Source organism: Mus musculus, chromosome 14 (assembly GCF_000001635.26).
Source record: "Mus musculus strain C57BL/6J chromosome 14, GRCm38.p6 C57BL/6J".
NCBI lineage: Eukaryota > Metazoa > Chordata > Mammalia > Rodentia > Muridae > Mus > Mus musculus.
The window spans coordinates 67244009-67269701 of NC_000080.6; the positions used below are offsets into that span (position 1 = coordinate 67244009).

At 44.5% G+C, this 25693-nt stretch overlaps 1 protein-coding gene and 1 long non-coding RNA gene across 4 annotated transcripts in view; one reads left to right on the plus strand and one right to left on the minus strand.

Moving 5' to 3' along the window:
• Ebf2 (early B cell factor 2) overlaps nt 1-25693 on the plus strand; it is a 197661-nt gene that overhangs the window by 10717 nt on the left and 161251 nt on the right. For all 3 annotated transcript variants that reach the window (NM_001276387.1, NM_010095.6, NM_001360202.1), the window contains one exon: nt 3003-3071. In NM_001276387.1, the coding sequence (NP_001263316.1) occupies nt 3003-3071 (69 nt within the window). The remainder of the gene's footprint in view (nt 1-3002; nt 3072-25693) is intronic.
• Nucleotides 13678-20810, minus strand: Gm52149. The gene is made up of 2 exons (XR_003951221.1): nt 20672-20810; nt 13678-20139 (listed from the first exon to the last, which is right to left on the minus strand). It is a non-coding gene; the product is annotated as a predicted gene, 52149 (long non-coding RNA).

The following is a 25693-nucleotide window of genomic DNA, read 5'->3' on the forward strand; positions in this document are numbered from 1 at the left end:
CAAGCTGGTGATGTCAAAGGACAGTCTAGCTTTGGAGGTCTTTAGCTGTCTAGTGTGTGGGTAGGGGGTGGGCCTGGTGCATGAGGAGTTTGCAGGGAATGCAAAGGCTTTGGAGGGTGGAGTGGAGCTGGCTGGGAGGATTTTATGGTGTTCATATTGGGGTGCATTGAAATTTTAAGAGTTAAGAGCTAATATAATTTCAAAGGTCAAATATTATTTTGGAAGGTCCCAGTGGCAAAGGCTGGCAATCAGGAAAGTTGAGATCATTTTTAATATTTACTAATTCGATGTGTGTCTTAGAGCTGCCTCGTGCTCATTGGGTGGGCAGGTGTTCCTGTCTCTCAAGGGTCTTTCACGCTCTGAGGGTGGTATGGTGGCCCACCAGTGAATCTGTATATCTCTGGCGAGAGAGGGGTTTCAAACGTTTGTAAATATTCATTTTATTTTTTTTATAAAAAGATGGCTGGAGAGATGGCTCAGCAGTTCAGAACACTTGCCACTCTTGCAGGGGACCCAGTTCCAGTTTCTAACACCCATACGCTAGCTCATAGTCACCTGTAACTTCAGTTCTCGGGGACTCAACATCCTCTTCTGCCCCCTCTAAACACCAGGCACACGTGTGGAACACATACCTGCAGGCAAACCACTTATATGCGTAAAGTTGAATAAAATATAAAAATAAATAAATAAATAAATAAATAAATAAATAAAGGCAGCACACACCCCTTTAATCCAGTACTTGGGAGGCCAAGCCAGGCTGATCTTTGTGAGTTTGACGCCAGTCTGGTCTACAGAACAAATTCTAGGACACCCAGGACTGTCCAGGGAAAACCCAGTATTGAAAAACAAAACAGGTGGGGCAGTGGTGGCACATGCCTTTAATCCCAGCACTCGGGAGGCAGAGGCAGGCAGATTTCTGAGTTAGAGGCCAGCCTGGTCTACAGAGTGAGTTCCAGGACAGCCAGGGCTATACAGAGAAACCCTGTCTCAAAAAACCAAAACCAAAACCAAACAACCAAAAAACCACCACCATCACCACCAATAACAACTTCTTTTTCTACCTGTGTTTTGTTTCTATATCTGTGTGTGTGTGATATGCATGCCTGGTGCCCTAGGTGACTGTGAAAAGACATGGGATCTTCTGCAGCAGAAGCTACAGATGTTGTGAGCCACCACGTGGTGCTGGGAATCCAATTTGGGTCATCAGGAAGAGCAGTCAGTGCTTTTAACTGCTGAGCCATCTCTCCAGCCTTTACATTTGCTTGTGTGTATTCAATCCTGTGGAGAATCAGAGGGAGAATGGGCAGGCTGCAGAGGGTCACTGAGCAGACCCTTGCCTGGGCTGGGACAGGTTTTGTGGTACCTTGTTGCCACATGGGTCTTATTCCTGTTTCTTTTTGTACTGTTGTAATTTGCATGCACTCCCTCCCATCACTTCCCCCTCATCAGCTGAAACCTAGAAGCCCCTCTAAAGATAATCAACCCTAATGCTTTCTGGAGAAGGAAGCAGAACTCAGAGGGATTCAGGATAATGGACTGAGTTCATGTGGTTAGTTAGTGATGGGTTAGATGTCAGACCTCTTATTCCTGGTCTAGCAGTTTCTTAGAGGTGGCGCTCTAGGTCTGAGCTTCAGAGAAACCATGGCATGGAAGCCTTCACATGCAGATGGTTATTACGAACATGTATTAGGTAGCTCTGGGGCTGGAGAAATGGCTCAGCAGTTAAGAACACAGGCTGCTCTTCTAGAGGTCCTGAGTTCAATTCCCGGCAACGATATGGTAGCTCATGTATTAGATAGCTTCGACATGTAGGGATGGTTGTGGTTTTCTTAGGAGCTATGCCATGGCTACAGGCTGAATCAACCATACTTGATAGTGAGTGTTCAAGAGAGTGTGGTCTGATGAGCAGCAGCTGGGGATTTGTGTACAGGGTTGGCCACCTCACGTTTGTCTGTTTAATTTGAACAGATACTTTTGGGCTGGCATGTTGCTTCCTCAGAGCCATTTGGGGCCTTTTCTCATTGTTGTAGTTGCTCTGTATTCTCTCTCTCTCTCTCTCTCTCTCTCTCTCTCTCTCTCTCTCTCTCTCTCTCTCTCTCTCCTCCCTCCCTTCCACCTTTCTTCCCACGTTTCCTCTCTCAGTTCCTCCTTTCCTCAACATTTCTCTGTCTGTCTGTCTGTCTGTCTACCAGGCTCCCTGTACGTTACAGAGGGGGACACCTCAGGAGGCAGAGACTTTAAGACTGGAACTTGGATACAATTAAGTCCTATTTCTGCTTTGACAGAATTGTTAGCTACTCTTCTCCAACTCTGTGGTTTATTTCCTTCCTATTTTAAAATGTATAACATTCTTTTTTTTATATGTTCATTTTTAAATAAAATGTATAATTTTATAATGCATAAAATTAAAAATGTATAAATTTGTAATATATGTTTTATTTTAAAATGTATAAAATGTATACATTTAAAAATGTATAAATGCTTGTCTTTCTCTTTGGAGAATGACAACAATAAGTGGATAAATAAATGCTTAGAAAGGACACCCAGTTCTCCAGAGAAAGCTGGCAGGCCAGTAAGGTTTTACAATAACCCAGGCAGCTACCTTTGGTCTATTTTCTACATTCTCGCACCTTTTCTTTCTTTAAATATTTATTGGGATACAAAGACCTGAAATACACTTTCATAGAAATCGTCATACATCAGCCTGGAAGTAACCTCGTAGACCTTAAAATCCAAACATCTGTGGTTAAGTTCCAGATCTGGCTCTCGGGAAAGTTGAGCTCTGGCAGCTTGGAGAGCAGAGAATCTGAGTGAGTTTCCCAGCTTCAGATTGAGGGTTTGAAAAATAAATAGAACATTGTTGCAAAGTTTGCTGTGATGCAGCTTGGGGTCCCGAGGCTACCTAGGCTGTTTCCAGGTGTTCTTACTGCAGTAGGCTTGTGGAGCCTTTTTGGTTTAACGCGGTTTCTCTCACACCATCTTGACTCCTTCCCGTTCTACAGTCGATGCTGTGAGAAGAAGAGCTGCGGGAACCGGAACGAGACCCCTTCAGACCCGGTCATCATCGACAGGTAGGGGAATGTCGCCGCCATTTCTGCTCTTCAGTTTCTTTCCTTCCTGAGTCTCCACTCTGAGGACTGATCCTGGAGGACTTCTGCTGTAAGCTTGGCTTTGTATTTTCTACAAGGCACGAAGCTCCTGCAGCCAGGATTTCCTCATGTTGGCGATGTCTCTGGAAAGAAATCAGGGCCTTCCTTTTGTTATCCTTTATCCACTCCCTTATTTAATCTTTGGTGTTTTGCGATGTGACTTTGACAGCCCAGGTTGTGCTTAAATGCGTGCTCCATCCTGCATCAGCTTCCCAGGCGCTGGGGTACAGACTTGTGCCGGGACCAGCCTTTCAGAAGGTGACCCTTTAAATCACTGGCAGATTTATTTGTATGTCTTATAACATATGTGGATGACAGAGGATGGTGAGGCCTTTGTCCAACCCCAGTACCTCTGGCAGGTGTGGTCGATCACTTCCCTGGAGGAATCAGTACACCACAACCTCAGTGACATTGTTAAAAACCGTGTTTTGTGGCTTCTGCTGGACTTGAAGTCTGTCACCTCAGGTAACCATGTACGGGCTCCTGACAAATTTGCTCTTGTACTGAGGAAGAGTCCTTCCTAACACACAGGACCGTAGTCTGGGTTCTACGCTGTGTTCAGAGTGAGATAGATTCTCTGGGACAAGATGCTAATTCACTGAAATGTGATTTAAGCGTCCTCAGCTGTCTGTTTTTGTGATTGGAAACAGAACTTACAAACCGACGAAGAAATACCAAATTAACTTCCAGCAATCATGTAATTTTTAAAGAAACCCCATATTCCCATCCCTAATTTTTTCTCTTTCGTTAAAAAACGGGAAGAATTCCCTGTTGTTTCTTTCTGTGGGTTTTCGGGTTTCTAGCCAGGTCCTGAAATGGTTCGAAGAGACCTCCGTCTCCAAAGTTGTTATTCTAATATTCCAGTATATTCTCAGTGGGGAGGCGGAACCTCTGGCAGTCTTCCCAGGAAAGTCAGCTTGCTTTCTGCATGGAAAGTATAGCACAGCCATAGGGACTTAGGAGGCTGGACTTGTGAGCCTGTCCTAGCTCTTGACCTTGGCCAAAGCACTCAGCATCACTGTTCATCCATAGGAAAGTGATGGCTGCCAGGGGATGCTGCCTGCTGCTGTAGGCCGCAGGAGAGGATGGAGATGCTTGGAAGAGGGCACCGAACAAGTGGAAGTGGTTGTGGGATGTGTATGGGAATTTAATGTGTATTTGTAATTTAAAGGGGGCTGTTTGGAGTTTCTCTGGTTTTTATAAAAGAATATATCTATATACCATTGGGAGAACTCTCTGGGGCCATTCATCTTTCTCATTTTATAGATTAAAAATACAAAACAAAACAAAGAAATGGAGCCCCAGAGTGGAGACGTGTTGTGCACAGTTGGCATGGCAGACTTGGCACCAGAATATAGTAGATCTTACTGTCAGACTTATGCTCCCCTCAATTCAACAACTGCATTCTCCCAGCATGCCCTCTGTTCTAACCAATGCCTAGGGCCTGCTGACTACACAGAATATCATCTCTGCCCTTCCCACAATACCTTTGGGATCCTCTGGGAACTGAAAGCATATGCAAGTGCCTAGATACAAGTCTTGCCCTTTGGAGTGTATACATAAGCTCACTGATCGTCATCTAGTCTTTGTGGGGTGTGTGTGTGTGTGTGTGTCCGCCCGTCCGATGGTGTGCTTCCACAGTGCTTGTGTGATGTTCAGAGAACAACCTTGGATTGTGGTCTTTGATTTCTACCTTGTTCAAGATAGGGACTCTTCTTATTCATTGCCCATTCCATAGGCTAGCTGGCCCACCAGTGTCTGGGCAGTGTACTGTTACAGCCTCCCATCTCCCTGTAGGGGGCGCCAGTATCACAAACACTAATGCTACTGAGTCTGGCTTTCATGTGGGTTCTAGGGATCTAAACAAGAGTTCTCAGACCTGTGCTATAAGCACTCTCCCCACTTTGCCCGGCTCTCATCTAGTTTCCCCCACTAACTCCAGTGCCTCTTTCAGAAAGGTTACCTAGTTTCATGACTCTCATATCTCTTCTGGGGATAAATATCCCATACGACAGTTTTAGAAATGCTTGCAGACCTGTAAATGCCAGCTGACCCTTGCATCTTACAAGCACACATCCCACCGATTCTGCTTCGCAGTAGCTTTTTACTTTCAATGCTGTTGGTAAAATGCATTCCTGGATAAAGCTAATTGTGCTCTGAGAAATACATGGTAAGAGCACCAAAGAACCCAGCGGTGGTGGGGTGGGGTGGGGGAGGTAGCTGCATGTCTTTAATTGCAGCACTCAGGAGACAGAGGCAGGAGAATCTCTGTCAGTTTGAGGCAGCCTGGGATACAGAGAGTTTCAGGACAGCCAAGGCTACACAGAGAAACTCTGACTTGAAAAACAAAACAAAACAAAACCAACCAATAAAACAAACAGCAACAAAGAAAGCAGTCTTTAAAAAAATTATATGTACTTGTCTGTGTGGGGATTGGTACACATGAGTGCAGTTCCCATCAAGGCCAGGAGAGGGCATTGGGGTGGCTAGAGATGGATGTCAGGAACTGAACTCTGGTCCTCTGGGAGAGAGCATAACTTCTTAACCACTTGGCTATCTCTGCAGCTCCCAGAAGGCAATATTCTTTCTTCTGTGGAGACAAAAGAGTTTCATATTAGGTGTCTTCATGGGTTGTGTTAGAGTGCTTCACATTTTTCTAAGATGGTAGAAATTGTGTCCTTACAAATGTAATGTGACGGTGGCATTTGTTTTAAACATTATGTACACATCCAAAGAGCCTGGCGAAGTCTCTGAGTCACCTGAAATACGTGCTACTTCCAAACACTGCACATGCACACATGGAAACATACAAGCAGAACAATGCTATACACTTGTTTAACGCCAGGTCTTAGGAGAACTGCTTTTATTATGAACAACTATAAACGTATGCATTTGTGCGTCTTCCTTATTGTAGAGTCCTTTTCTGAAGACATGGCTTCCTCACCAGAGCCTTATCTCGCTGCTCTCAAACGTCTCTTGGGTATAACCTCCATTTTAAGGTCTTGCCTTCATTTTTAAGAAGTGAGAAGGCATGTACGCAGTCAGGCTCCTGTTTGTTAGGTGGGAAGGTGGGTGGAGCTTGTATCGTCCAGCGATTTGATTGGCCCTGTTCATATGGTCCTTGGGTTCAACGGCTGCCAGCGCTAAGGTGTCGCATTTCCTTACGGAGCACCAAATGGGTGCAAAGCAGTTGATTTCAGCTTTCCTCTGAGTAAATGTCCAGGTCTCTCCTTTGCCCTTGTTCCCATACTACCGGCTAATTATCTCACCCTTCCGCACCCAGCCTCGCCAGATGCAGTTAATTTACACGTCTCTTTTTGAGCCTCCTCGAAGCGTAGGCACATCCCTCACTCTCTCCACTCCAGCTCAAGGGAAGAGGACTTACTCCCTTGGATTTGTAAATGTTCATGGAAGGGGGAGGCACAAGCATGATTCTTCAACGTTCCATCCCCTTTCAAGGGTTTCTTTTGTATGTATGTGTGTGTGTGTGTGTGTGTGTGTGTGTGTGTGTATGTATGTATGTATGTATGTATGTGTGTATGTATGCATGTATTGCCTTGGTGACTGCAACACCGCAGTGAAAGGATACGGGTATATCGATGATATACTCTCTATGGGATCTCTATGGGATAACGAAACAGGAGGCAGAAAACGTCATAGAGATGCCCTTCACATCAGCAATGGCCAATTAGAGTCTTTGGTCAGGGTGAGGCAAACAGCACTCCTACATGACACAAGGGATTCTAGGCTGCAACCAAACAACTGCGTTGCCCAAGGAGCCCCTGTGATCACACCTTAGCAACGGCTCAGTTTCCAACAGGCCGCTCCAAATTCGAAAAGCAGTGTTCAACATTGTGTGGCCCCTTAATTGATAGTTAGCTTTTACAGTAGGGGATCCTTACCAGGAACTTGGTTTTCTGTTTACCAAGACTTAGCTCCAAACTTAAGAGGTGTATCCTGCTAAATGTCTCTCTACCTTGATGGCTCTCTCTAGAAACATACACCTACTTTGTGTGTGTGTGTGTGTGTGTGTGTGTGTGTGTGTGTGTGATTTGTTGTTTTATTTTATTTTATTTTATTTTATTTTATTTTATTTTATTTTATTTTATTTTATGTGCATGAGTGTTTTGTCTATATGCATGTCTGGGCACTATGTGAGTGCAACGTCTCAGAGGTCAAAAGAAGGTTCTGGCCTTCCTGGAACTGAGGTTACAGATATTTGTCAGCCACTATGTGGGTGCTGGGCATTGAACCTGTGTCCTCTGGAAGAGCAGTTAGTTTGTTTAACCACTCAGCTGTCTCTCCAGCCCCTTTCAGGTCAGGGTTTCTCTCTGTAGCCCTAGCTGTCCTGGAACTCACCTGTAGACCAGGCCATCCTTGAACTCACATATCTACTAGCCTCTGCCTCCTGAGTGCTGGAGTTAAAGGTGTATGCCACCATTGCCTGGATCTATTTTCTCATTCTTAGTTGTATCTTCAGCATGCTTTTGGGAAGTTTTGGGTAACCACCCCTTCTTCCAGAAAGCTCAGGCCAGTAGAATTACAAGGATTTGCAAAGACACTGAAAAGTCACGTGAATTGAGGGGCTCAGATTCACCCATTTTTCAGTACAAAAAAATGCAAAGTTCTTCGGGAAAATACAAAACATGACAGATGTATCGCTTATTTTATGTTGCTGACCTGACAGAGCTCTATTTTGATGAGGGGTTGCAGGAGGTCCAGCAAGGTGGAGAAGGAGTGGAACGGGTCAGCGTTGTGGCAGCAGGAGCCAGCAGAAGTGGCTTAGGAAATGGCTTGGACCAGGAAGCAGAGGGTCTTCAGCCGGAAGTCGGCAGAGCTGTATCCCTTAAGCCTGTAGCCGGCTAGGCCCCATGACACAGACTCAAAACAGCACCACCATTTGGTAACCAAGTGTTTCATGTTTCATGTTCAAACAGTAACAATGACACAATCCTCTCTGTGGTCTTGGGCTTCTTTTGGCGGAGAAGTCTTGTCTGGTAAATAGAAATACTTTCCATTTTGTAGTTCTGAGGGAAGCTCTAAATCAGCTCTGGTGCCACAGGCTGGATGCTCTTTAAACTCTCTCTTCTGTCTGGAAGTCTCTTTGGCCTGATCATTGAGCCATTGGGTTGGATACAACCTCATACTTTGTTCACATGAAGAAAATTTTAGGGACAGGCTCATAATTAGATTGGTGTGAACTTCACCCTTTAACATTTCAGCATCACATTGTCATCTGCAGAGTAGTTCACATCCAGGAACCTCACAACGGCGAGGCTTCCTTTTGAATCTTTACAATATTGATTGATGATTGATTGATCATGTGAGTCTGCACATGCTCGAGTGCATGCGCAGTGGTCAGAAGACAACATGAAGGAGTTAGTTCTCTCCTTCTATGAAGTAGGTGCTGGGGATGGAACTCAGTTCACCAGCCTTGGCAGGAAGTACCTTTCCCCTGTGAGCCACCTTGTATGAATCTCTGTAGGAGGAGCCTCCCCATAGGTAACCCTGGAGGGTAAGAAAAGAACATGCCCAACCCATTTCTCACACACTAACTGAGCAGTCTCGTCTGAGGATTCTAATCTCACACGTGTCTGAGCCCCCTACCCCACCCCACCCCACCCCACTCAGGAGAATCTTTTCAAGTATTGATGTGTTTTTATTCTTTTTTCTTTTTCTTTTTCAAGAAGCCCAATGAGCAACAGAATGGCTATGATTCAGAAAGTTTGCTCAAACAATTGCCCACAGAGACTTTTTGAGATGTTTTCTCTTCATCAGAGCCTTTTTTTTTGTATGTTTGTTTAAATGGTAGTAAAATATATGTGACATGACATTTACCACCTTGACCACGATGAGGCTTTGGGTTTAGTCAGGCGCGTTGTCATGGTAGCTGTAAGTGCTCTCCATCCATAGAGCACTGTCTAGTCTTTTGAAACTGGAACTATGTGCCTATTAAACAACTCTCTATTCCTTCCTATTCACCCCACCCACCCCTGTACCTACCTGTCTATCTCCTGCATCACAGATAATGGACTTGTGCATCCTTTGTTCTTCTGTGACTGCCTTGTTTCACTTAGCACAGTATCTTCAAGGCAGCTCCACATTGCAGTGTGTGTGTGTGTGTGTGTGTGTGTGTGTGTGTGTGTGTGTGCAAGCTTGTGTGTGATATGAGGATACATGTGGAGACCAGAAGTTGAAAGCCAGTATCTCCCGTCACCTCTCTCTATCTTATTTTTTGAGATCATCTAGACTGGCTGACCAGCAAGTCCTAGTGATCCTCCTGTCTCTGCCTCTTTAGTGCTGGGCTTATGGGCACATGCTGCCTGCTGTGTGACGTTTTGCGTGTATTCTGGGGATCTGCACCCAGGTCCTCGTGCCTGCACAGCAAGTACTTTATTGATTGAGTCGTTTCCAGAGTCCCTATTTAAATGAAGTTGTCTTCATTTCCGGCTGTCATCTTGGTAGGCAATCTTACCAGGGGCTGTTAGCCGGGTGGCAGTGTCCTCATCCACCCTTCCTCCAGTTCCTAGAATAGCCACTTCCCATCTCTGAGTGTCCTGTAGAATACTAGACTACCTTCCTCCTGAGAACCACAGCTTAGATTCCCGGGCTGTTGCTGTCGTTCTCCTCTCTTGAGCCTGTCACTCACAGTCCGGAGCTTCTTAAGGGCTAGAAGCATGCAGAGAGTCATCACTATAGGATTGAAGCCCTAAGTGTTTTGCTCTGTGTGTCCATCCTGGATGGACAGGGAGCTCTTTCCCTTATCACAGGCATAGATGTAATCCTATTTGCTTGTATTTCTGGTTTGTGGCGTAGTCCCTGCTTCCCCTTTTATTATGGAGCCTGCACTCAGGTCATCCTGGACTTGAGCTGCATATGAGATCTCTGCAAAGCCGCCAAGGCTGGGACCACTCCCTCCTGTTCCCTGGAAAAGAGCAAGTCAGATAGCTGAGAGTCATTTTCCTCCAACAACTAATGTTTAGCTAATATTTAATTGGCACTCATTGTGTGCTGGTCATTATGCTAACCGACTTGTGGTAATTAAATAGCTCTAGTAGTTGCTTTAAAAAAAATCTCCATTATGCATGTGGGGGTGTAGATCAGTCTCAAGGAGTTGCGGGTCGATTGGTTAAGGTTATGAGTTTCAGCAGCAAAATCAGATTTTACTCCATCAGGTAGTTATGAATTTAAAGCCATTTGGTACTATGGGGGGGGGTGTCCAGAATTCAGTGCCTTTGAAAGCAGGGAGACTTGGGAGCATGACAAGTCAGGACCCCTGATGGGAGCAGTGGAGCAGTGAAGCAGGAAGCAGGGGTGCGGGCAGGGGTTGCTGGCCTCTGCGGTGTTAGCTGAGACTGTATAAGTCACATTCACCTGAGAGATGGAATGGAGCTGTGTCAGTCCTCACTGTGGTGACCTAGATCAGGACCTGGGCTCCTACCCACCTACTAACCATCTGTGTGACATTACAGAGACCATGAGCCACCTCTCAGCCTCGGTTTCCCTCTTTGTAAGAAGAGCTACGTTGGATTGGTAGTCTAATTTCCCTGGTTGTACTAAGCCCAGAAGTAAGTTCTGGATGTGACAGTCTGTGCTCATCAGTGATGCTTAAAGCTACTGACCTCTGTGAAGACACCCATCTCCACAGTTGGGGCACCTAGCTAATACTGTTAAAAGGCCCCAAAAGCCTGGTTTTGGGGCTCTCTCTCTCTCTCTTTTTTCTCTCTCTGTGTGAGTGTGTGTGTGAAAATTCTGTCCCCCAGGGAAGGTTTAGATTTTTTTTTTTTCAATAAAATCATCAATTATCTGTTCGATGTAAATTGTTCATTCTTTTATGTTTTTTCTGTTGTTTCCCAAGGAAACGTCTGCTATTTTCTCAACCCTTTTGGAGAGCTACAGGTGGGAAAGGGCTTGCTCAGGAAAGGTGGCCCTGCTGCCTGTGATGTAGAGAGTCTGTCACCCTGTGTTGAGGAGGAACATCCCTGGGTAATGGTTAAACCAAGGAAGAGGAAATGAAATAAACCTTTCTTCTAGGAAGCAGTTCTGGGCTATCACTTGGTTGATGCTTGCCTAGCGTGTGTGAAACGCAGGGTTCAGCCCTCAGCATGGCATAAGATAGGTTGTAGTGCACACACTTTCCATCTCAGCACGTGGGAGGATTAGAAATTCAAGGCTGTTTTTTTCTGCTACATAATAAATTCAAGGCTAGCCTGGGGGTATACAAAGCTCAAAAACAACAAAACAAAACAAAACAAAAACAGTGCCCACCAATAACATCACTCCTAACTATTCAGAAGGTGGTTGTGGGTCCATGACCAACTAAATATACACAAACAGAGTACACAGTGCTTAGGGGACAGTCGATGAGATGGCAGGTCACTTGCCTCTTATGCTCTGTGACCCCCTGCTAGGTCTACTGTGCCAGTCTGAAGCATTTGTGTTCTTCTCCTTTCGATGCTCTGTTTCCTCCTAGACTGCCCACCCTAGGTTTCTTGTAGATAATAATCTTCCAGATACAAATCCTGTCCTTTTGTCAGGACCCGAGTCAGAGTCTGCGTCCTCAGAGGAGTCTGTCTCAGTAACCAAGGTCTTTCCACTTGTCACGTTCTGGTTGGGTATTAGAGATTATTTATTATCCTTTAGCATATTTGTGTCTGCCTCTTTTCCCTGCTATGGTCTTATTTTTGGGTATCAGATGTCACATGTCTTTTAAAACTCAATTGCAGGATTGTCAAGGAATTTGTTTGTGTTAATGAAACTGCCTCTCCCTTTGAGTTGTATTAAATACATGAAGGTACCCACGTACATGATACAGTGTGTGTGTGTGTGTGTGTGTGTGTGTGTGTGTGTGTATGAGCTAGAGATGAGGGCATTAGAGGTTGCATCAAGGGTGCCCACACATGCTAGGAAAGTGCTTCGTTTCCAGAGTCAGTCATTCATACACACACACACACACACACATACACACACACACACACACATTAAAGCAAAGGGCTACAGAGATAGCTCAGTGATTAAAAGTACTTCTTGCTCTTGAAGAAGATGCAGGTTTGGTTTCCAGCATGCACATTATGGTTCATGACCATTGGTAACTCTAGTTCTAGGACATCCAATACCCTCTTTTGACCTCTGTAGATATCAAATATGCATTTAATACATATTCATATACGCAGAAAAACAAGCATACAGAATAAATACAATAGAAACAATAAAACAGAATAAATACAACTTTTAAAAAGCCACAGCAATTGTCCTGTTTCTCCTGATATATCTGCAGTGGTTTGGATGTCAGGGGCATTCAGTTGATGTTAACTGGCAGGGTGATTTTTTTTTTCTTTTTCTTTTTTTTTTTTTTTTTTTTTTTACTACAAAACCTTGAGGAATTTAGGTGACTGAGAAATTTGCCAGTTCATAGAGGAACTTTCCTATAACTGTAATCAGTTGAAAATGACCTAGTAGTCTTAGGACCAGTGGTTGATAGATTGAAAAAAAAATTCCAAGAACAGATGTCTTAGGTTATAAAGCAGAATGAATCCTTATTAGTTCAGGAAGTATTTACAAAGGGCATAGTGTGTCATGAACTTTGCTTTGTGCCCCAAGGAGTAAAACTGACCAGAAACAAAGCTCTCCCTTCAAGACTTTATTGTTTAGACAGTAAGACAAAGGGGCCTCAGACATGTCATGATGCAGAAAGAGCCACACAAGAGACAAGATAGAAACCTCCAGGGCTTGTGAAGGGTGGAGGTGATTGCAGATTTGACAGAGGTGGGTGTGGCGAAGGTTGTACTGGCCGACCTGGAGCTGAAGGACTGAGTCTGAGAGGAGGAATTATGGGAAGGAACACATTTCCTGGATGTCCTCATGGGTTTAGAGGTACATGGGCATTGTGACGGGAAGGGAGGTTTGGAAGAGTATTTAAGATCAGATTTTTGGGGAACTTATTATGTCCCCATGAAAGCACTGGGACATTATTTTATTGGTAACAGAAAACATAAAGGATACTAGATAGTACAGTTGTTAAGTTCAAACTAGTATTCCAAAGAGAGAACTTGGAGAGTGGATGAGTGGTTTGGAATATGGCAGATGAAAGGGAACTTCCCATCAGAAAGTCAGCTCTTCCCTGTCTCCCTGGTGTCAGGGGAAGCTCATCTTCTTGCCTCTCTACACCCCCACTTTGCGCCCCTCCCCACTCCAAAGCTTTGCTGATGTTGCCACGTGTCCCCAGGAACACATGCCTCCAGAAGCTTCGATCCCTTACAAAGTGCTGCAGCTATGCCATCTGTCGATCTGTGAGTTTCTCAGTAGCCTCGATGTTGGTGAGGAAGCAGAGGCTCTAAGTCTAGCATTCAAGCCATTTGTAAGCAATTCCTAAATGACAGGAGGAAAAGCCAACCTGGTTCTCCATTAGGAGACTTCTTTCCTGTTTAATCTCCCCCCATCAGTTTCCAGTGCAGTCTCTCCTGTCTGGCCCGCCGGGTGCGCGGAGTCATTGAGAATGGACAGTTTTTGCTTCCGATTTTTTTCTTATAAAATTCTAATAGGATCAAATAACAGATTTGCCAAGAAATGGACGAGTCAGGATGAGTAAGAGAACAAAGCTTTGAAACTGAGCTCTGTGACAAAAAAAAAAAAAAAATTGATAATTGTTTCTAGAAAATGTGTCTCTTCCTAAACTCATCTACCTGGCTAACACTGGACCAACAGAGTTGTGGAGCTGGGGAAAGATTATGATTAAGATGGCTGGGATATAAGCCAGTAGTGGAGAGCTCACTTAGCCTGGCTAAGGCCTCAGGCTCAACCTCACCCCCTCACCCCCAAATAGTATGGTAAGACTTACACACACAGGGTACCTTTTAGAACTTCTGATGTGTGTGTGTGTGTGTGACTTTCTTTTTATTTATGTTCTATTTTTATTTCTTTTCTTTGTATTTATATATCTGTGCTTGTGTGGGTATTTTATTTCTTTTCTTTGTATTTATATATCTGTGCTTGTGTGGGTATTTTATTTCTTTTCTTTGTATTTATATATCTGTGCTTGTGTGGGTATCTGCCACATGTGTGCAGATGCTTGGGTACCAGAAGAGGGTGCTGGGTTCCACAGAGCTGGAGTTGCAAGCCATTGTCAGCTTCCCAAGACGGATACTAGGAATCAGATTGGGGTCTTCTGAAAGAGCAGCAAACACTCCCAATGCTGAATGCTGTGCCATCTCTCCAGTCTGCCTTTAATTTTTATATTTGGGTAAAAGGGCCTGAGTAAGTTCTTTGGGGTATATTTTTGACTCAGCCAAGAAACTAACAGGTCACATGGTTGGGAGATGAGACATACATGCCAAGGAGATGAGAAAATATTGTCTACGTGACTTGGAGACTTGGGGACCTGCCCACTAGGACTTGAAGGACTCTGTGGATGTTGATCAAAGTCTTGTAGGAATTATTCTTTGAGGGTTTGTTTCCACATTGATCTGGAGATAAAAAATGGAGGCTCATTTCTCAGAAAGGAAGTTAGGAGATGGGAGCTTGGTGTCCGATGGCCCATCTAAGCCCAAGTGTATGCGGTGTGCACTTGTTAGTGTTTTTGTTGTTGTTGTTGTTGTTTGTTTTGTCAGCTTGTCACAGACTAGAGTCATTTGAAATGAGGGAACCTCAGCTTAAAAAAAAATGCCTCTGAAAGATTGGCAAGCCTCTGCGGCATTTCCTTGATGGATGTGGGAAGGCTCAGCCTACTGTGCGCGCGCAGTGCCATCTGTGTCCAGTGGTTGTGGGGTATATAAGGACATAAACAGAACAAGCCAATAAGTGGTTCCTCCACTGCTTCCATTGCAGTTCCTGCCTTGAGTTCTTGCCCCGACTTTCCCCAGGGATGCAGTGTGCCTTGAGAGTTCTAAGAAGAAATAAGCACTTTTCCTTCCCAAGTTGCTTGTGGTCATGATTTTTATTGCAGCAATATAATCTGCGAAGATAAGGTATTTGCATCAGTTGAACGACTGTCCTCCTGGAAGGTTTTGTTCTTGACTTAAAATGACTATCGTAGACTTACTTTTTTTCTTCTCCACAAAGATTACCAGGAAGACAGAGTCGGGCCTGGGGTGCAACACAGCAGTTTCTCCCTTATTACAAAACCTTGTGAGACGGGCATAAGGAAGAAATTTTTCATCCATGGATACAATGGCAGGGATGGAGACATTTGCAGGAAGGGGACCCCTGGGTGTAGGCTGATACTTCAGGGATGACAGCTGTATGCTATGAGCCCCATATGATGCCAGGGCTTTTTCAAAGGACAGATCACAAGACAGTGTTGAGGGGAGGTTGCAACCATGGTAGGTGCAAATGCTCTCGTGCCTGGTCCCTCCAGGAAAGCCCTGAAGTGGGTCTCTATGGGAAGTTTTATCTGCATGAGTGCAGAAGGTATTTTTCCAGTTCACTCAAAGGTGTCCCCGACTTATTTTTTAACTACATACTGGTACTGTCACCCCATATTTCAAGGGATAAAACCCATCTATAGATGAATGGTTTCATAAGCCAGGTGGCAGGTCAAAGACTCATCTGGGTTTCTCTCTAGCTCCCAGGTCAAACACTGAGGTGACCTGGGCAAGGGACAGGAGAAACTGTGGGCTTTTTGAGTATCACATTACAATACTGAATTGTAAAGCTTTTAACTGGTCTGAAGGGCTGGGGCATGCACCACCTTCTAAGCATGTACCATGGGGCAGAGCCAGGATAATGAAGAATGTTCTGTGTAGCCAATTTCTTCCATGGTCAAGAATATTTCTTTTATCCTATGCAAAAAGCATTTTCTTATTTCAGAATAACTAAGTATACATTCAATACAGACTTAGAACATGTGGTCTGAGGGCTTAAAGTGAACATTAGTCTTATAGTATGATAATGATCACAGTAAAATCTGGAACTAGAATTAGTTTGAAGCCTCCTCTGCCATTCATTCATTCATTCATTCATTCATTTCTTCCTTCTCATAGAAGATGGACTTGCAAATAAAACTATAAGATACCCAGATAGATTTGTATATTCTATGAGCAGGATTATTTTAAAAATATAAGTATTTCTCAGTTAAACTTAAGTTTCAGAGAAACAATGAAGTCTTTTTTTCTTCTTCTGTAAAGTCTGTCTCATGCAACATCCTTGGAATAAAGTTACCTGAAAAAATTTTATTTATTATTTATTTGAAATTCAATAAATAACCATGAATCATGTACTTTATACAGTAACTCTAATGGAATCCATGTTATCTGAAGAATAGGAAAGTAATGTGTGATTTCCTAGGCTTGTGGGGAAGGCAGGATGACACATGACCCTGACTGGTCCCAGAGCCTTTAAAAATCTTTTCTCTCTATGTGTGTTTTCTCTCTCTGTATGGCTTAACTCCTTCACCTTGTGTTTTATAGAAGTTGATTCATTCGATTCATTCTTAAGCATTATTTAAAAGAGTATAGGCATCAGGATTTAAGCTTAGAAGTCACCCTTAGCTCCCTTCCTCAGTTTCTTGTTCTGGACAGAAATTCACTCCTTCCCAGCCCCCACATTCAGTCTCTTCCCTTCTTTTTTGTCGTTTCTTGGTGCCTTGGTCTCATGCTGTCTAGACCCTGTTTTATGGACTTGTCACCTCTCCTGGATTGCTTTTGTTTAGTCCCCTGTCTACTTGGCGAGTCACATTCTGACTTCTCTAAAAGCCTTTGTTCCACATTCCCCGGGTCTCCTTCCACAGTGCTTCCCACATGTGGGACCGTTTAGGCGGCGGTGATAAACGGCAGGGACTAAGAGGTAAGGAAGCTCCATGCTCTCTGCTCTGTCCAGGCTGACGTTTGAACGAGAGCCAGACTTGACTTCTGTTTAATGCTGGGTCCACTTGCGGGTCATCTAAGTCAGCTCGGAGTGTTGGACACATCTGAGCATCCAGATGCTAACTCACAGGAGGAGGAGGAGGGGCTGCCCTTTAGACCCATGTCCAGATAACGCAGTGAACTTGAAAAAAAACCTGGCTATGAGTGTTGGTTGTCGTGTAGCTTCAACCTATGCAGAAGAAGGTATAGATGGTAGATTAAAAAACAAAATTAAAACACCCCAAAATCTTCCACTTCCTTGTAGTACCCTCCTCTTCCCTGTCTTTCTTGTTTCTTCTTTTCCTCCTGTGTCCCTGTCCTCCTGCCTCTTGCCTCCTGCCTCCTGTTTTAGGATTTCCCTTGCTGTTTCTCCAACTGCTGCACCTCTCTTGTGACAGATGTAGCCTTAAGTCCCACTCTGACAGTCAGTAATGTTTTGGCTAGGGGTTGGTGATGTGATTCCTTTGCTAGAACGCTCACTGAGCCCTGGATGTGGTCCATCCCTAGCATCCATTGCATAAACCCTACCAGGTGGCAAGGCTCTCGTTCTGAGCACTGGGGAGTCGGAGGCAAGATCAGGAGTTTCAAGGTCATGCGCTGCTACATGGCAAATTTGAGGCCAGCCTGAGCTCAGTGAAACCGTCTCAGAATCAAAGAGTTGAAAATGCAGCCAAGTGGGTAGAGTTCCCGCCTAATCCATTGGCTACCTGCACCCCGACACCTTTCCCTTACATCTCTCTTTTCTTCCTTCCGTTCCCTCTTGGAGGAATGAAGCTCTGCCTTCAGGGGAGGAGTTCTGATGGTAACTCCAGGGTGCTGGCTTTCTCCTCCAGTGGTGTCCAGTGGGCTTGTGAGTGGTATTGGATCAGGGAGCCCATAATGAGACCCCTCAACCTAAACAGTGAAGGCCCGTGGGGACTTTATTGTTCATAAAGCTTTGTCCCCGGGGAGGGATAGAGTCATTAGGTGTGCACTGTGTTTAATATTTGGTCATGACAGGAAGCAATCATTTTCTATTTTTATGGTGGCTTTGGAGTTTTTTTTTTTTTTTTTGGTCTTAAAGCAACTGTCTAATTCCCATCAGTGAGACTGGCAGTAAACGAACTAGACAATGAAGAAAGCCTCGTAGGGTTTCCATTGGGGTAAGTCTTCCCTCATGACTTTCCCGAGACCCCTGTGCCTTACTCAAACGTTCACTCCAATGGCTGCTACCTGCCTACCAACGGGGGCCGGGGGGGGGGGTGGCGGGCCGGGGGCAGGCTCCGAGGTTTTCAAAACTGATGCCACCTTTGAAACGGTTGCCTCCCCATTTCTTGACAATTCCCAGTAAAGAAGTTATTCTTAAGTGTGACATCCATTCTAAAGATGTCAGACTTAAACTAGCTTGGAAAGGAAAACCCCATGTTGAGGCACAGGCTAGCTTACCTCATATAGCTATAACATGACACGCAGCTTGGGTGATTTAGCAAGCCAGGGTGCTTGAAGAATACCGCAGAAAGAAGCAATGGGAAGTTGGCATCGATCTAGGTGTAATTGGAACGTGGTGGCCCTGGCAAGGCTATCCCAGAGTAGGTTTAGCTGTTCTCAATGGTGACTGGAACCAGCAGGTTACCCCAGAGGCCACAGGGCGATGACCCATCACATCAAGGGTACTAGCCTGTTCCAACAACAGGAATTGCAGTTTCATTGCATGGAGGTTCTCTGAAGTCATTCTGAGGCCAATGAGCTGGTGACCACTCACTTTGACGGAGGACCGGTCTGCCTGTGGAAGATCTCAGTCTCTCTAGAATCCTCCTCCTTCCTCAGGGACGGAAAGTGGGGCTCCCGAGGCATGCTTCTATGGGAAGTCACTGCTTGCCGTTTATTTTGGGTTTTACCAGCTGAGCAAAACTATCCTGCGGGGCTGCCATACTAAGACCTTGGGAAGTACTACTGAATGTCCCCCTTGCATTTGGTGCCTAAACTTGTCGCCTATTAGAGAGGTCTAGGGAAACTTAGGAGATCTTGGTCTAGAGGCCGAAATCCCATTCAGGAAGCCTTTGGAAGGATTTCTCCCCGCTGACAGTCATGCATACCTCTCTTCTGAAGAGCTTCAAGTTAAAGGATGCCAGCCGTTTCTGGTGTTTCTGCTCCTTTACCTCTGAATACATACCTCGGTGATGACTCGAGCACATCGCACATGGAAGGAGATGCTGAGTTTCTGTTAGGAGTTAAAAAGCAAGAAACAAATAAACACAAAAAACCGGACCTCCCTCCCCCCCTTTTCCCTGCCCCCAGATATAGGGTTTACTCAGGAAGGTCCGCGTTAGTTTCCAAACACACAGGAAGTGCTTCAGACTGTACTTCCTGCCTTTCCTCGCTCCACCTGCTTCTCTCTGTTGCTCCTGCCTTTCTTCCTACGCGTCTATACTTTTCGTCCTTTCCCATTTACTGTCGTCGTCGTCTGTGGGGCTTTCCTGTCTCTACTGTCTGTCTTCCCTTATGGTGTCAAATGCCTGTGTCTGAGAGCAGACAGCAAACACCCGAACTTTGCTTTCGTTCTTCTTCTTTCAATGGTTCCCATGTTTGCTCCTGAGAAAGAATAAAGAAAAAAAAAAAAAACCAAAAAAACAAAAAACTTTTCCAACCTACCAGTTCCGTTGTCTCCCTAGGGAATCCTTGTTTGAATCTTTGTTGTAAGATTCCCCCCCCCTCCTCTCAATGAAGTACCAAAGAAATAATTGCCTTATTGTTAACAAACAGAACCTGGCTCTTATCACCCCGCACCCCAGAGCCTTGGTGTGAAAGTTGGGCTGTGCCAAGTGCATGCGTTAACCTGATACGCAAAACCCCCTTTCAAAGCTGGTCCTTGGAGGATGTTCATTGAGGGTGGTTTTTCTTTTTCTTTTTTCTTTTTTTCTTTTTTTTTTTTGTTGAGAGGTGGCACGGCAAAACCACTTCGTACGGTACTGGGTGCCAAAAGAGATTGGCTGGCGTTTACACCTCTCTTACAACAAAAAAGAGTGCATTTTTCTTTGAAGAACATTTTCAGATTGTTCTAATCGTCACTGGCAGTGAGCGATCCTTGGAACTTGAGTCTTACTGCAGCCCTGTGGAGGTTTAACGCTTCCTTTGGCACAGGGGGATTTTGGGTTCTGTGGGTGCGCTGCGGTCTGTAAAAGCAAACGGATCATAAAAAGGACCGAGTCTTACTGCCCACTTGGCCCTATGAAAGGAGGTGACACGAACTGGAACCCCAGGCTAGGCAGTCAGTGTGGACTCTGGGTTTGTTTTTGGAGCCACAGTGGCTTCCCCTGAGAGCTCATTTGAATCTGGTAATAGCCCCTTGGCTCTGACCTGTTTGTGTTATGTGTTATAAAGAGCCACCATCTTCCTCTGGAGCCTGAAGAGGCTGCAATGTCTTTCCCCCAGTAAATGGGTGGTGTGACTTGCAGGAAAACCCATTGTGGAACTGGCCTCTTTCTGTTATGATCTATTGGATCGGTACAACCTCTGGTGCCATTTGGGTCTTTAAACAAGGCAGATGCAGGGACCCCAGGGAGACATGTGCTTCAGGGTCAGTTTGAATCACCATGCTTTAAAAAAAAGTTTTCCCTATTGTGTCTTCTTTGTTAACATGAAATAAATAAATAAGTAAAGCCCACAGCAAAACCCCAAAAAAGATATATGATGTTACATCCATACCAGATATGACAGCAAGCCTCCAAAGATCCTTGGGGAAGCTTTTGTTTGGGGTGGGAGAGATCTTTCGTTGAAGCATTTCCCAGCATCCCTTCCAAACATCTGGCTCTCTCATTTTCTCTCTGACTTCTGTGCCTTAAAAAAAAATAGTAACTCCACTACTGTCATTATTTTTTATTATTTTTAACCATTTCACTAAATGTGCTGAATGGCGATCTCACGTGACATCGTGTCTAAAACTTCTTTGCCCTTCAGAAGTGATGACCTTAACCAGTTTTTACTGGCAAGTGTCCTGACTTTATTACTCAAGAGACAGTTTATTTTTGTGAGAGAGAGAGAGAGAGAGAGAGAGAGAGAGAGAGAGAGAGAGCACAGGAGAGAGCTGAGAGGGCTTTTCTTGAGATTCTTGAGATCAAGGAAGAGAGTGGGGATGCTCACAGCCCATTTTAATGCTGGAGTAAACATTTTCTCCTTCTCTACCCAGTTTCTTATTGTTCCCAGCATCCTTAGAGCTAAACAAGGCGATTCCTAGCCTTACCTCCAGTAGCCACATCTCCCTCTGAATGCGGCTGGGCCCTTTTCTGTTTGCAGTTTAAAACTGGCTAGTGCAACTATTGAGTTATTTTCTCTTGCTTAGCATAGAGGCTGAGATGATTAAACGGAAAACAGGCGCGGGCATATGGGTGGTTGAAAGAAACCAGGATGCTGGCTTTGGGATATAGCTTCCCTGGACATAGGTCTGAGTTAGAAGAGTCAGCCTGGTTGCTCTATTTGTCCTTTGGACACTCACCATCCCTGGTCTCTCTCACTGAATAAATAAGCAGGCTAAGTAGTGTATAGTTAGCACACAGTAGCTAAAGAGGCTCCCGTGTGAATGAGCAGAATAAATACATTGCTGCTCTAAGCTGGGGTGGAGGGAGAAGATTGAAGACGAGAGATAGATGGTCACTGGGCTGCCTCACTCTCCCTGAACTAAAAATGTGTACATATCAAAGACCTGCCTATCGACCACCAGGAAGAAAAGAAAGAACAGTGCGATGACCTTTGATCTGGAAATGGAATACTCCCTTCTGGGTTTGTTGGGGAGACAGTTAGGGCTACAACGTGGAGCATAGTCTAGTGAGGCTAGAGAACGAGGCTTCCTTTGATGGCAGAGGTCTGGAAGACACTGTAGTATAGATAGAGGGACTGTCAATCCAGAGCTAGGCACCACTAACTGTTCACAGGCAGAGTTGTCTACTACTGACCAGCATCCATTCGTTGTCACTGTCCCAGGGTCTTTCAAGGCTGTGTGGGTCCCATGGGTGGAGACTTTGTCATGTACACATAGGACAATGATGAGCTTGGCCAAGAGCTTGATCAAGTCAAGCTTGGGAAGCAGCCTTCTTCCCTGGTTTTCTGGACCATTGTTTCCTATTTATAGCTAAAGGTTTGGCTCAATAACGTAGCCACAAATCACTTTGCGGTAAGAGTGATTGCTTTATCAGAGGCAGGCTCAGATTTATTCTTTGTGTCACCTCACCCCACTTCTTGTCTTTGCCATTGTGTGACCCTAAGTCATTGAAGGCAAGTGACTCATTGATTCAGCTGCCTAATCAACTGCTTCATCAACCTAACATATGTAGTAAGTGTGTGGGAAGGCTTAGCACTACAGTTCTGCCGTGAGGCAGGAGATATGGGAAGTTCTGGCTAAGGCGGGTGGGGGGAGACTCTGTGGCTGACAGAGGTGAACAGCTAAGGGTTCTGTGGTGTGCATGTGCATATGTGTGTGTGTGTGTACATGCGTGTGCATGTGTGTGTGTGTGTGTGTGTGTGTGTGTGTGTGTGTGTGTGTATAGTCCAGAAGTCAACAGAGCATCTTTCTAGGACCTGAGGCTTGAGTACTGGGCAAACTGGACAGTGAACCTCTGGGAACCATCTGTGTCCTCTTGCCCAGTGCAGGGACTGCATGTGCACACTACCATACTTGGCTTTTTACACAGGTGCTGGGGATCCACTCAGGTCCTCTTGTTTACATGGCCAGCCCTCTACCAATGGCGGCATCTCCCCAGCCTCACATGCTCTGAATTTCATCTAGAGGTATCTGGGTTTTTAAGAGCTCCGAAGATACCTCACATGCTGCTAAGGCTCAAACAGAGTCATTTGTCCTGGGAGGTTTTGTTGATATTGTTGCTGGATTATTTTTCTTCTGCGGTCAGTTTTATTTTCTTGACCCACCCCTCACAAAACAGAGGTCACTGCGGCACGACCTTTCCCTAGTGGAATGGAACTGCTCAAGGAGTCACATGGCCAAGTTTGTATCGGGGGGTCCACATTTGTTTCCTCTACTCTTTTAATCAGAATGCTCATTTAATTCTATCCCAGCACCTGTTCAGCAATTAACACCCTCCGATTTGCATCTTACCCTGACATTTGCTATCTTTCCAATTAGTTTTTATATCAGTATAATTAGGTAGGGTTATTACAGTGCGTCAAGCAGGGTCATGGTTATTCCCCAGCCTTTAAGCGCTTTCCCAGATTTGTTTAGGGAAGCCGCTAAGGGCAAACAGTGATTAGGATCACTGTTTTTCTTCTTCATTCAGATCAGGAGAAAACTGTTTCCCCATGTGGCTCATGAAAGATCAGGGAAATATGTCAACCTATAAGAATTAGTATTATGTAGTTCATGACTTTTGGGCAAATTTACAGAGGATTATAAACAAGGTACATAGGGTGGCTGTACCACAGACATTTGCTATGCAGGGGCCAAGGCAAAATCCTCCCTTTACCTGCATTGGGCATCAGGGGCAAGGGCAGAAGGAAAATGTCAGGGCACATAGAAACTTCTGAAGTCAACTTGCACACATAGACTTACACAGGGGATATGGCCAGAGGGATAGATATTTTCTCCGTAATTAAGGTGATTAACATAAGGTTATTTCAAAATTCAGCCAGTATCTCTATTTTGATTTAAGCTTGATTTTGTAAGTTTTCAAATCCACTTCGAGGGTATGGAAGAAACCAGCCCCTAAATCTCTACCAATAAAATGCCAAGTTAGGGGTAGAGACTTTGGTGGACCCATTGGTGTGCCTACTGATCAGACTCTGGATATTGATCAATGTGCAGAATGGAAGTTGATCCCTGAAAAGCTCAGATTCGAATTATATTTCATCTTAGTAACATGTTGCCCTATAATATGTCATAATACTATGGTATTTCTCCACGTATATCAATATCGAATTTCTAGGTTATTCTCATATGTGTATAAGTCGTGTATATGACCTACATAATCGTGTAGGTCAAATTCCATTCCACAGCTACACTGAGGTTCTGAAATTTTTAGAGTTGCTAATTGTTAAAAATAGTTGAGAACTTTGCAATCTTTTGGACAAGTGTATGTTTGGGGGACCTGTCTCCTATATCCGGGGCTCAAAGGAAAGTGACTGCTGAATCAAGAGATGTCATAGCCATGTCTGAGACTGAGTCTGATATAGTTTGTTGGAGAAATAATACCATGATTGATGGGGGATGTAATAATGCCACGTTCCTCTGGGAGAGAATTTTACACTGTCTGATTCCGTATCGACAAGGTTTCTTTTACCTGTGACTCAGGCCTGCACAGACTCATCTTGTGGTGGCTTGTCTTGATGTTTTTTTTTTTTTTCTTTTTTCTTTTTTTTAAAATAGCGAGTAGAAATGTAATTTTTAGGTAGAACATATGAGAAAATGCAGGGACTCAAAGTAGTCCTGAATGGAGCACATCTGTTTATTATTTGTGTGTGTGTGTGTGGGTGTCGGAAGAGAGGCATCCAAGTTCTGACTGGGATTGCTCTTAAGCTTTTAACGTTGGGAACCACAGGGAAATGAGTGGCTGGAGAGAAGGATGGACTTTAGACCCATGTGACACAGCGGATGTTGCTTCCCCACCAACTTGATGTTTCTTCCTCGACGGGTTTAATGTAGCATAGACACTCAGTAGGCATTACCTACAGCATAGTTAAAACCCTTGGGTAAGCCAGCAAAGACTCACAGGGGTGAAGTGGATGACAGCAGAAACAGAAAAGGGTGTGGCATAATGTGATCTGAAAGAAAAATGAAATACAGGTATCTTGTACATGCACACTGTGACTGCAGTGGTACAAGCGAGCCGGACATCTCATTAGTTACTGTGTGTTTACCATGTAACAGGGACAGTATGTTATGCTGTGATATACTAGCCCTGTGTCTTTTGGGTCTTTGTTTCAAGATCACTTCAGTGTTGTACCTACTAATCCAGCACTTTCCAATCCTCTTCCTGACTTAATGATTTCAACACTTGAAAGTTTATTTTTTTAATTGTGTATGAATGTGTCTGTATGGTATGTGGGTATATGCGTGTGCATACAGTGCCCTCAGAGGCCGGAGGCAGTGAATCGTCAGGAGGTTCTAAGTCACCAGAGATGGGTATGGGAACTGAATTTAGGTCCTCTGGAAGAAAAGTAGTGCTTTTAACCAATGAATCTTCTCTCTGGTCTTTCTAGCTTTTTGTTTTGTTTTGTTTTGTTTTGTTTTGTTTTGAGACAAGGTTCTACTGTACAGGTCTGTCTGGCCCGGAACTCAATATATAGATTAGGCTGGCCTCAAACTTACAAAGGTTCTACATCCTGAGTGTCTGCCTCAGACTTTAAAATATCAACAACTAATATGCTTACTATTTTACTAACTTACCCATTGTCTGTTTTCTCTCCCTGACTCTTACTACTACTAAGCTATGGGGTGGGGCACAGATAGCAACACAGTAACTTTGGCTTAGCCTTGACATCTTGAACAGTGGTTCTCAACCTGTGGGTCTCGACCCCCCCCAAAGAAAACACAAATATTTACATTATGATTTCTATAACAGTAGCAAATTTACTGTTATGAAGTAGCAATGAAAATAATTTTTATGCTTGGTCACCACAGCATGAGGAACTGTAGTAAAAACTCACAGCTTTAGGAAGGTTGAGAACCGCTGAGGCAGGATAATGTCTTTCCCACAGCGTAGGTATCAGTGGTCACTTGCACAA